This window comes from Paramacrobiotus metropolitanus, unplaced genomic scaffold, assembly GCF_019649055.1.
Source record: "Paramacrobiotus metropolitanus isolate TYO unplaced genomic scaffold, Prichtersi_v1.0 Parri_scaffold0000019, whole genome shotgun sequence".
Classification (NCBI taxonomy): domain Eukaryota; kingdom Metazoa; phylum Tardigrada; class Eutardigrada; order Parachela; family Macrobiotidae; genus Paramacrobiotus; species Paramacrobiotus metropolitanus.
In genome coordinates, this window is record NW_026570239.1 from 978,392 (window position 1) to 990,637 (window position 12,246).

The 12,246-nt window shown below is 44.4% G+C and overlaps 1 protein-coding gene and 1 long non-coding RNA gene across 3 annotated transcripts; both read right to left on the reverse strand.

Annotated features, from left to right (window-relative positions):
- Positions 1-467: 467 nt before the first annotated feature.
- LOC129586084 (stonustoxin subunit alpha-like) lies at positions 468-4,929 on the reverse strand. Of its 2 annotated transcripts, none has more exons than XM_055479089.1 (3): positions 4,732-4,929; positions 1,258-3,099; positions 468-1,189 (listed from the first exon to the last, which is right to left on the reverse strand). In XM_055479089.1, exon 2 carries the CDS (start codon positions 3,089-3,091, stop codon positions 1,481-1,483), a length of 1,611 nt encoding a protein of 536 aa, XP_055335064.1. In that variant the 5' UTR covers positions 3,092-3,099; positions 4,732-4,929; the 3' UTR covers positions 468-1,189; positions 1,258-1,480. The 2 variants fall into 2 exon arrangements, with proteins under 2 accessions (XP_055335064.1, XP_055335062.1); XM_055479087.1 differs by lacking the exon at positions 4,732-4,929 and adding an exon at positions 3,257-3,362.
- Positions 4,930-5,734: 805 nt separating this feature from the next.
- On the reverse strand, positions 5,735-6,789 carry LOC129586089 (uncharacterized). The gene is made up of 2 exons (XR_008690100.1): positions 6,522-6,789; positions 5,735-6,239 (listed from the first exon to the last, which is right to left on the reverse strand). It is a non-coding gene; the product is annotated as an uncharacterized LOC129586089 (long non-coding RNA).
- Positions 6,790-12,246: the final 5,457 nt, after the last annotated feature.

A 12,246-nucleotide genomic window follows, 5' to 3' on the forward strand; every position in this document is an offset into this window, starting at 1 on the left:
TTTTGAAAAGAATACGGTTTGTAAGGCGCGTAAACGGAAACTAAAATCGTACCCAACTCCAAAATGTTCGCATTTCTACCGGTCGGGCATTTTTCACCTTCGTAATTTCGATATTTTGCCTAATTGCCAGGAAAAGCTTTTAATTATTATATTATTAATAATCGGAAATGCTGGCTACAGCGCAATGTTTAAAGCCAAAGGCTTTTTGCTGACTTCGGACATCACAGCTCAGTTACTCACGTGTTGACAGCTTTTTTACGAAGCGCTTTAGGATAAAATGCACTTATTATAGCTTCGGTAGTTTATTCATAAATCTGGCGAAATACGGGTATTACGATGGGCTAGTTTATCACTGCACCAGTATGCATTTACTTAAGGTGCAGCAGCCAAGACAAATACATGAAAGTGTTTAGTCATAACTTCGTATTTAAACAGATAACTGTATAAGAAATTCATTGTGGAACAAACTTGAAAGAATGAATAATAAATTCGACCTCATCTTTGATTTTCGGATAAGTTCCTTGCGGAACTACTGTTATAACAAGCGGAACGGGCTTCCGAAAAATATGCCCAGGATTCCTGCTAATAGGGCCACTGGCCTCTACCCCCATATTCCGATAAACCTGCGCATGATTCTCGGGAGAAAGAGTCGTAATTAGAGGGCCGCTGGCCGTCTCGGTCGTGAAAACGACTTTGTCGGTCTGCCAGTCGTATGAGTGTTTAATCACGGCCTTTCCAAGTCCTTTTCCGGAGTGGGCTAACACATATTCCGGATTGTCTAAGGAGGCTTGAAAACTGTAAGTGCCTTTCTGAAAATCAGGCCAACCGATGACGGACGTTACGGAATGACCGCCGTAAGGATTTGAATCCTTAAACTTCCGATTGTACGTTAGTTCATCCGGTCCACCACTGTATATGGCTAGGTTTGGAAAAGTCTGACAGTCATAGAAACGACTTTCTACAACAAACTCATAACGACCAGGACCTAATAGCTCCGTGGTCACCACCCGCGGTATACCATACGTGCCTTGGTACTTGGCGTCGACGAACGTTAGCTTCAGATGTAACCGGTCTTGATGATCGACAAACACGTTTTCCTTTTTGAAAACACCCCTCGCATACTGTTCTGGGCTTTTGTCATGCAGAATGATCCATTCTCTGCCTGCGAAGGTCAACGTGTTTTCGAGTCCTAAAAAAGATTCGATGCATTACTGATCCGACGCTGACATGTTCTACAACTTTACTGTAAGTACGTACGCGGTTTTAAATGGCTATCTTTGCTTGCAGCCCCAAGACCTGCGCGGGTAACGGCTCGCACTCTGAAAACGTGGCTTTCTTCGGGGTCCAGCCCATCGATAACGGCTTGTGGAGTAGAACTAGTTGTCGTATACTCCTTGCATTTTGTCCAGTCGTTGCCCACTTCATCGACAATAAATTCTATTTTATATGCAACCACATGATCCAGACCGTGTTCAGGTAATTACCACTCAAGATTAGCCGATGGGGTAGTTTTTTCCCATTTGCACTGCGGCATACCAGGGACGCTCGGTGGAGTAAACGGAATAACTTCTCCATTTTGTAGATCGTGTAACACCATGCGGGGGTAGGCAACACCATCCCCGCATTCTCCTTCTGCATAAACAATAAATTTCACTTTCTTCGATCCCGTGTTATCCCGAACAAAATCAATGAAATCTTTCGACATTTTGCGAACTGCTGCATTTCGATTATTAGCGGCATTATTTCTGAGAGGTGCTGTGACTGCTGTCAGAGTACTGCTTAAGGTTGTCAAGTTTGGAGTGTGGCGAAGGCTATTTTCCAGTTGTTCTAAGAAGGGATCTGAATGTGTCCCGGCTTCAAAAACCAGAGCGAGAACGATGTCGTGCTCAAAACTGAGAAGCATTTCTTCCACTTCCGCCTGCTGGGTTGCGATTAGAACATTCGTATTTTCAAGAGACTGCTTGATCTGCGCGGTTATGAAGTTGAATGTGCTGACTTCAACATGCTTTCTTTTGTGCCACATTTGCAGAAGTGCAGGCGAAAATGGTGACCGGTTAACGTTTTCAAGAACTTCGGCCAAAGTTGCTTCTTCAATGCCTCCGCCGCGTATTTTGGGCAAAATAGGAACAAGCTGTTTCTGGAAGGTAGTCTTGAATTCAGTAACTAACCGCTTGAATGTTTCGGCTTGAAACTTCAGTCCATCCAACATTGGATGGCATGACTTGATTAAATCGTTTGTCAGCATGTCTGCCTCATTTAGACTTTCCATGATCTTTTCCGTTTGAGTCACCAATGATAAACTTATCTGACGTACTAACTTTGCCGCCTTGCTGTCTAATTTTGTTAAAGGATACAGCCATACTTTTTTCGGCACCGGACCATTTTGTTCTATTAAGGAAGGAAGGTCGCTGTAAACCTTCATTGCATCCAAAAGGTTGATAGGATTTTGTTTCAAATGAAAATCTCCATAGAACGTGCATCTGATGCCTTTATATTCTGCCTTCTCTCCGGTATTAAAGTCGAGATTAGCACCGCCTTCGATGCTTCCGACGAGCGACTTCACGGACGCCTGCAGATTCCCAGACACCTTCGTGACTTCTTCAGATGATCCAACATCCTGGTCGAACACGAACACTGCGTCGGCTCCATAAAGTACACCAGTGACAACATGCGTTGCGTCATCGCCTTCGAATATATGCGGATGCTCGATGTCACCGGGACCCAAATGCGCCATCGTCAGCTCGTCAAAACGCGATAGCATCGAATATTTTAAGCTTACCCGTGCTTGATGGCTTGATTTTTTTGTGTCATTCAAGTAACTGGCGGAACCGGAAACCGATACCAGACCTCCCAAAAAGCTGAGCTTAAGATCGGCGTCCACACCGAGTTTTGATGACTTTTCGCTTATAGTGTCGTTCAGGATCATTTCACAGTTTGTGTACAGCTGAGGCTGCGAGTTGAGTTCGCTTTTCAGCTTTTGTGGGTTCCACAAGGTCAATGATGGCACCAGCATATCCCTGCGACAGTCGTACAGCATCCCCGGTTTAAAGGCGCGTCCCAGACATGGAGTTTCGATGATGTCATAAGACATTTTTACACCTATGGCACAATTAGTACACTTTAAATTTTTCAGGAGAAATTTGTTTTGACTTGTATCCAAAATATCCCACCGCATCCTACAGTATCTTCTACGCATATCTGTACGTCAAATATTCTCTAATCTAATATAACTTTTTAATCACTTGCAGTATTTTACCGCATCTTTGCAGTATCCTTATCACTTTATGCATCCCAAACGAACTCCATCAGGAATGCTAAGAAAATTATCTGGATTACTTGAAAGATACCCGCCACTACAACGCGAATGTTACAGCAAGGATACGTTATGCTCGGCACCGCGACATTTCGCCACCGACAACTCGTCGCAGGACTTTTGGTCGCACACATTTCGCCGCGAGGTCATCTCGCCAGGAACTCTGAAGAAAATAACCTAAGAAAGTTAAAGAAACCCAAAAAACCTAAGAAACCTAAGAAGCCTAAGAAGCCTAAGAAATCTAAGAATCCTAAGAAACCTAAAAAACCTAAGAAATCTAAATAACCCAAGAAATCTAAAAAACCCAAGAAATCTAAAAAACCTAAGATACCTAAAAACCTAAGAAAACCTTCCAAGTAACCCGTAAAATTAAGCGTGTCAATTATTTTGCGGCGAAGTGTCCGCGACCGGACGTCCTGCGTCAAAAAGTCGCAAAGTTAAAATGTCTCAAGGCAAATTGTCCCAAACCGAAGTGTCCCAGCGTCAGAATGTCCCGCGGCGAAATGTCTTCGCGGCGAAAGGTCGTGCGTCGAATTTAAATGCGGCAAAATGTCACACTCCCAAATGTCCGGGTGCGGTTATGCTCATAACCTCCAAAGCTGTATTTTGCACGACACATGCAGAATGCGTAACGTTAAATTATAACAGTTAACACTAAAATTACTATACACCTAACTCTACAGATTGCCTCATAAAGCCACGTTCAGTAAACCTATACAACAGTACAAGTTGTAAATTATAAGCAGCGAATTTTTGCACTGAGTCTTGGGTTATTCATCGCTTACGTATTCCGCGCAATTTACGCGGGGTCGTTTTCTAGTCATAATATGACTAGTCAGTAGTGCGTTGGTGTGCGTTGGTTACTTGTATGTGTACAAAGCACGCATGCATCGGTACAAGTAGCGCTGGCCAGCCATTGCAGTTGCAAAAGCGCCTTAGTTGTTAGCTGTACGCATGATTTGTACTTCTACACATACAAGTAACCAACGCAAATGCACTACAGATACTGGTTATAACCTTTACCAACGACTTGCGCCATTTAAACTCAGAACGGTTGCACATTACGACCGACTGCTCGATGCAGTACTCCAGGAAATCGTCTCTGCGATGGTTTGATACATGAGTATATGAATGGAAAAATAGAAAACACACATGGAAAATTACACACATGGAAAAATCAAACAGTGTGCCTTTTGCAACACATTTTCTCGCTATTATTTCTGAACAAGAACCGTTTAAGAATTCATTATTAGCACCTATTTTAATTCGTTCCCAAAAACTCTAGAGAGGGCTTTGCTGCACATCCAAATTGCAATGTGCTTATTGTTTGACTGCACCAGGACTGAGCGCTGCTTTTATTTCCGACATAATCTCAGTGGTTATCATAAATTATTATATAAAAACGAAGCTTGACTTACGTGTAACCACCTCCTAACGTTGCTGAAGATCCAATTAAAATTTTCGTTTCCGGTTTATTGCGTCGGTAGATAACTGCAGCTACAAATGTAATAAGTGTCGTTGGGAAGTGTGTTCCTAGCCAGCGGTTTCAAATTTCACAAAAAGAAATTAAATCGAACTCCACGGTCTCGGATTTCTGTATAGTTGGTATATTGAAAGTCTTTCTGTCTGCCTGTTGGAAATACTTCTCGCTACTCGCTACATAGTGCCGGCTGCTACCAACAGAGAGTTCATTAGTTTGAAGGCCGCATGAATCAACTGGTAATTACACTCTACCCGAGATAAACCGTTAGCACCCTAAGCACAGACCAACCGACTTGAAAAGTTTGGAAGGTGCGGTGAGCGCATTACATAACTTTCACAAACCGGAAAGAGCCGGTTGTTGCGCTAGTACCGTACGCTTTTGTTGCACTAGTACTACACACAGTATGTGTTTACTGTAAATTGTGAGAGAGAATGTCCGACCCATAAAACGTACTGAATCACTGACATAAAAATCAAAAATATGTTACGTAGTTGGTGTGTGGATAACACGCATAATACAGTGCGTGTCATCCAACAGCAATCTGTACTGGCGAGTGCCAGCTATGTCTCTGTTACAGGATTCAGTATTCTGTCTACTACGGTTGTGGCCTATTATAAAGAAATTACTACTACCTTTCATTTCTCAGTATGTTTAAACTCAAAACGAGTCTCAGCATTAAAGTATAATTGCCCTTGCTTATAGTATCCACACTACCCACACAATTACGAATAGCATATAATAATCTATAATCTATAACAGTGATAATCTATAATCAGAGCGCGCTTGGTATCGTGAGAATCTTTACACCCAGAAGTTAAAATTTCGAAGTTTCAGCTGTCTGAGAAAATAACAAGCGTTAACATGTTGACTACTTCCATCGAAACGTTAGTTAGTTAGGGCCGTACGCAGTGCCCGATTTAGCAACGATATGTGATATGCAGTAGCTCGGACCTTTAATGAGTATCGTTGTACAAGTACAAACTTAGTACCAAAACAGAACGTCATTATAACAGAAAAACTTCCTCTATGCTATCCTGATAGGGGAGCGTACCCATTACACAAATCGCGTTTCCCCGTTGTATTTGCATAGATATTCGCTGCTTAAAAAGCTCTTTCGCTCGCTTCTGGCCAGTGGAAGTCGCTATACCGTTTCCAACCTTCTCCACTAGCTTTTTTGTTCCGTCTCCCAAAGGTCCGTAGATTTCGAAGGCAGCGGCAACAAAATCGTATCTTGGTTGCAGCCAAGCGTGTTTCGAAAGTTTCTTCCTTTCCGCGAGTTCGGCTGCTGCGCCGGCGTTCACGGAGGTGCGGTCGATATACGAGGCTGCCAGCGTGTCCACGCAGGTAACATCCACGGCCAGCGGCTTTCCGCGTGCCCACGGTATAAGAGTGATCACATCCGGCCTTTTCTTGTCTTTCACGGACAGACCTTTTGGTTCCATTCTGGAAGGAAATTCTGCTGACTTCAGACCTCGGGCGAATTCTGCGCTAATTCCGTCGTGCCGTGGTAGTCTTCCGGCGGACCGCTTACAGCGAAGTCCATGCCGGCCTAGCTCGTCGACCAACCCTCCACAAACGCACACGTGTGGGGTAACGATCGGCGCTCCCAGACGCAACGCAACACTGATGCGGAAAGCGTTGTCCTCCAGCAGGTTACTTACGATACGCAGTATGGCACGATTACTTACGATACGCAGTATGTAATTACGTGGCACGATTACTTACGTTATGCATAGTATTGCGTACGCACATGAGCAGTATGCACCGTACAGAGCGTATTGCGGTCTTCATAGCGTCTTTTGACGTTTCAATGGATGGAGGTATCCGTTTACATATCTTGCTACCACAGACTGCTAAGCACAGTAATAAAACATTTCGGAACATCCATAAATTATTGCACGTTTTCATCGTACGACAGCGTAGTTAGCCGAAATTTCTCTCGCCTGACTTCGCTGTATTTTTGGCGTGGTGTATTTTTAGCCGCTGTCTGATCTTCATTCTTACATTTTGCCAAGCTTGTGTATGTTCTGTGCTAGGACAGCCATTAACGGACAGCAGGTTCGGTAGAACATGTTCAATGTTTGTTTATACTTTGTACTGCGGTTAGGGTTTGTTTGCTGTTGTTAGAGCGGTATCGCTTTTCTGGGGACATGCCGGCTTTTAACGGAAATTATGGCCACACACGTGATGTATATGTTGTACGTGCGTTTGTAGCAGCGGATTATCTGATAATCAAATGCAGGAGTATGCGTTTGTTTATTGGTAAACGAGTATATGTTCAATTAAGAGCGGAAGGCTGCTTCCGCTTTTAATTTGGTCTTTGCATTAGAATAAATTTGTTATGCGAATGTGGCTGCACACTTCAAACGTTGATTTTTATAGCTGAAAAGAAAAATCGGTTTTCATTCGCGTTGCAACGTCGCGCTATCCCATTACGAATTTACGATTACTCGCTTAAATAACGTTCCGTGAATTACATACGTAGTGACAGCCATTAACACAGGCAAAGTAATGAGCTAATGAATTTGCAGAATAATACGGTATGTGCTTGAACATAATTTTCGGCCGGGTAGCTCCTGATAGGTTGTGCTACTGCATACGATGTGCTCGTGTATGCACATGTTGGCGTCCTTATTATAACCTTGGTCACAGCGTAGCGGCGAAGGAATTTACGCAGACCGCAGCAGCCGTCGACCCGATGCCGCGTGGGTGGTTGTGTCCATGGGTGCGAGGTTGGAGATGACGGAATCCGACGAGCCGCAGATGTTCAAAGTATCCGGGTCGGTTAGTGGCACCCGTGGCGTTGTCGTCAGATTCGTCGTCCACTTCGGGTACAACCTATCCCGAATAACTGCATAAAAAGCGCGAATTCAAACTGTCAATAAACAAACTGTCAACTCGGAAATTGGTCACTTTACACTTCCATTTTACGGCTCGGCACACTGATCTCCCACACACGATATTAAATTAGCAGGTATGTGGCGCGCCACATGGGGCGGCTGATTGTCCGTTGGCTGATCCGTACCTTTTACTGTGCGGTTCAGCTAACCGAGCATGTGGCGCTTTTCGTATCTGTGGATCTGGTGTCGACGATTGAGTGACCAATTTGCTGGACCGTAAGTGCAAGTGTGAAGTGTACAATTTTTAAGCAAAGTCGAAGTACAGCACATCGTGTTTCCGACTCTCAAAATTTTCTATGACATGCATTAGCCACCGCACTATGAAACCAGTCTGAAACTACGCTCATGGCGTGCTGGTCACTACAGGTTGTAAACATGGTAAACTACCTAGACAACATTGTGTCCCTTTAATACTATTAGAAACTCTGCAGGTTTCGGCGTTGCGATGCAATGGATTTGGGACCTAACCCGCCCCCTTATTTTATCTGACGTTGTTAATTTTTCTAGTTTTCGCGGAAGTAAAGGAAAGGTTGTCGGAAATTCAACCCATAGTTCAACTTCCGTTTCCTGTTTACAGCACTGCGGTAAATTTAGGTTGCAAAAGAACCAGAGTTGCCGACATTCGGCACGGCTGTGTGTTTTTGGCTCAGTTGCATACTGAACAAACAGCAGCTTTGCAACTATCCCTTTAGTGAACAATTAAAAGTACCGCTGTAGCAGGCACCGCGAACTTTTTTCCGGAAATGCCGCTTGCAGCGCTATTCGGTTACATGGCATTATCAACTTCGTGTCATTGATGCCACTGTGCTGCGCCAGCTCACCTGCTCAGAGTTAAAATTTATGAAACAAAAGGTACCGCTGCTAGTATTTAGGCTGCTTTAACAACCATCGCTTTCCGACAACGCAAAGACCACAACTTAACAAATCTGCTTTTGACACCTGTTTATTTGTGCTACTGTATATTTCATTTCGTCTCAATTCCCTTGATACCGCTCTCCAACCCGGTACCTTGGTACATATTGGCTGTAATTCCTTTAACGATGGTTCGGAAGGATGCTCGTGGACAACACGGTCCGAACGCTGAAAATTCCGGGGACACGGTGACTGACGCGAGCGATCAAGGAGTGCTCGACCAAGATGTGTACAACAAATTGGTCAGCCACACCGAAAACACATACCAAATGGCGGCAAAGGTTTGTCGTTATACTGTAGCCTTTATCCTTCTGGCGGCACTCAGGATCCCATTGGAGACCATCAGCGTCATGGCTGGTAGCGCCTACGCGCCTCCCAATGAGGTATGCGTGTGCGTTTAAATACGTTGACCGCTATAGAAAGAAAAAGGAAAAAAGTATAGAAATAAAAAAGAAAAAAAATTAAAAGAATAAAAAAATGTTTGCCAAAGTCTTTACTCTTTACTTTTGTAAAGTTCTATCACAACTGTTTCCACTACCTTGGGTTGAATCCGCACCACTGATTTGTGCTTTATTCTCTGACGCGTTATACGTAATATGCTGGCATGGTAAGAATATATTGATTCATTTTCTACTAGTAGAGCAATCATCGTGCTTATAAATCTTGGCAGGCGGAAGGTACGCGTTCTCAAGGGCGGACGGCATTCTTGCTTATTGCCATTGCAGTACCCAGGATCGTGTATTGTGGGGTTTCCATCTGGGCGCAGCGCAGTGCCAGCCGAATCGTTGAACTAGCTCAGAAAGTACGGCAAAATCCGCGGTCGTTCGTCGAGAGTGAAGTCATACGTCAGCAGCTCGTGACGGCTTGCGTCAGACTACTCTTCTGCACAACCCCGATAATGTTCGGTCCCATGGTCAACTTCCTTGTTGATTATGGATATATTGGCGTTAATGTCTACCTGGAGAATGAAGTCCATGCATATATAGAGAACAATCTTCTTCGTTGCTGGCTGGATGTGGGGCAGTTCTCCTTCTGGTGTTGGTGGATGCGGCTGACTTCGCGCTTGAAGAACGACGTTGAAGGCGAATACCTGTAGTGCGAAATGTTCCATGGCTACGTTGAATTGCGTAGCATGCCAATTTCTGCTGACAACCGATAACACGATGCGCATTTCATGGTGAAATTAAAAACACTACGCTTTCTAATCGGCCAGAAGTGAGCAATTTTAGCTTTCCACTTGTGTACAAATACCGTGTTTTGTTGGGCGACCTGAGATGCTTTCATATCAATAATTTTACGCGTGAACTAGCTGCAACACTAAGAATCTTCTGGTAGCAATGCCTTAACTTTTTAAAACGTTAAGCGCTTGTAGGTTTAGATTACGGTATTGTTGTATGTGCATCTTGCAGTTTATTAGTGATTATTTGCTGTTCGCGTATTTATTATTTCTTACATTTATGCATAAAAAATATCGGGCTGTGTGTTTTACCTTGTTTTTTTCGCAGAGAAATTTTGTTTTTCGTCTTACCATGGACGAGACGTTGCGGCTTGCAAAGCCGGCAGGAATCAGCGTACACAATCTAGCTTATTAAAAAAATGCTACTGCAGCATCTCAGCTTGGCTTAAACATGCGCTTCGAGGATTTTCGAACTCTATAGGTTGTAAAAGGATGCAAGATCACGAGTAATCTACGATTACGATACCAGAAGTCAGAAACCCCAGATCACTGTGCGGCCAGGACAAATTTATAAGAACATCTTGTACGAGCCATAGAAGAACAGCAAATAAAATCAGGTTTAGAAAATACAGGACGCGCAGCTTCCGATAAACGTCCACAGCCATGCAGCACTCACGGTAAGCTAGTAAGAACGTTAGCCAAAACATAGTAAACCGCTTTGACAACACTGCGTCCCCTTAACATATCAATAAAAATTCAGCCAGTTTTCGCTTTTGCAATGGATTGGGGAAACTCGGCATCCTCATCCGAAACATAATTCATTAGACGCGGTGAATTTTTCGAGCTTCTCCGGTGTAGACAAGATTATTGGAAACTCTACCTATTGTTCCGCTTGGTGGCATTGAACGGTTCGACTGCCTCTTCTCGATAAGTCACTGCAGTATATTAGGTTGCGAAACGAGAGCCAAGTTTATGGCAGTCGGCATGGCTGTGTGTTTATTTGGCTCGGCTGCGTGCTGAACAAACAGCTTCTATGAATCAATCCCTTTAGTAAACATTTAAGAAACCGCTGTAGCAAGCACCGTCTCCGGAAATCCCTCTTGTAGCGCTGTTCGGTTGCGTGGAATTACCGATTTCCTGTCCTCGATGCCGCTGTGCTACGTCAGCGCACCAGCTCAGAGGAGGAATTGTGGAAACAACAAATATGGCTGCTTGTTTCTAGACAGGAGAGACTGCTTTATCAAATAACAACCATCGCCTTCCTACAACGCGGAAACCGCTTTATAAATCCGCTTTGGACACCTATTTTCATACTGTCATCTATTGAGACCGTATCCCTTGTAGTTGAGACCGTTTTTCGAACCAGTACCAAAATTCGTTTAACGATGGCTCGGAAGGATGCTCGTGGACAGCATAGTCCAAACGCCGAAAATTTGGAAAACACGGTGGCTACCCGGCCTACCCCGAATGATGGGGGTGTGCTTCATCCAGATGTTTATAGCAAACTGGTTAGCCACACCGAAAACATAAATCTATGGGCGGCAACGGTCAGTCGTTATACTGCTGTCTTTCTCCTTCTGGCGGCCCTAAGGATCCCATGCGATACCATCAGTGCCCTGACTAGCAGGGTCTACGCGTTTCCCCATGAGGTATGCGTGTGCGCTTTAATAGGGTAATAAGTAATCAGAGCTCTGATTAAGCCAGCGCTGACGTAGTAAAAAGGCAATAAACTGCTTTCAGTAGAAGTAGTACAGATAGTAGTGCAACGATCGTTATTATAAATCTTGGTAGCCGGAAGAAACGCGTTTTCGAAAACGGACGGAATATCTGCTGATGAACGTCGCATTACCCGGGATCGTGTATTGGGTGATTTCTATTCTGGCGCTGTGCTGCGCCCGGCAGATTGCTACAAAAGCTCAGGAAGTACGGCAAAATCCGCGGTCGTTCATCGAGAGCGAAGCCGTACGTCAACAGCTCGTGGACGCCTGCAGCCAACTGCGCTTCGTCTCTTTACCCATTGCGGTCGGTCCGATGCTGACCTTTTTTGAGGATGTTTTTCTTATCGGCGTCAATGTCTACTTGGGAAAGGAATTCTACGCTCACATGAAGGATAATCGTCTTTCCTGGTGGCTGGATCTCGGGCAAGTCTTCTTCTGGGGTTGGTGGGAACGTTTGGTTACGAGCCTGGAGAAGGCCGTTGATGGCCAGTATCCGTAATTCGAAGCGGAGACCGTAGCCATGGTGGATCCGAGCGTGCTCGCCCAGTCTCTACTTAAAACCGAAGACAAGAGGTGCAGACCATGGTGACACGCAAGGGTTTTCAACTGTCAACAGGTGAACCATAATCCATTTTTGTTTGCACTTGTGTATGGAATACTACGGATACAGTGTTCAGTACCACAATCATAGACATGATAATATTTAATCAAAGAGCAACCCCACATATCATCGGCTCCCCTAG

Coding starts and splice junctions, on each gene's coding strand:
- LOC129586084 (XM_055479087.1), bottom strand. CDS start 3,290: ATGCATAAAGTGATAAGGATACTGCAAAGATGCG. Junction 3,100..3,256: donor AAGGATACTGCAAAGATGCG/GTAAAATACTGC, acceptor ATTGTGCCATAG/GTGTAAAAATGTCTTATGAC.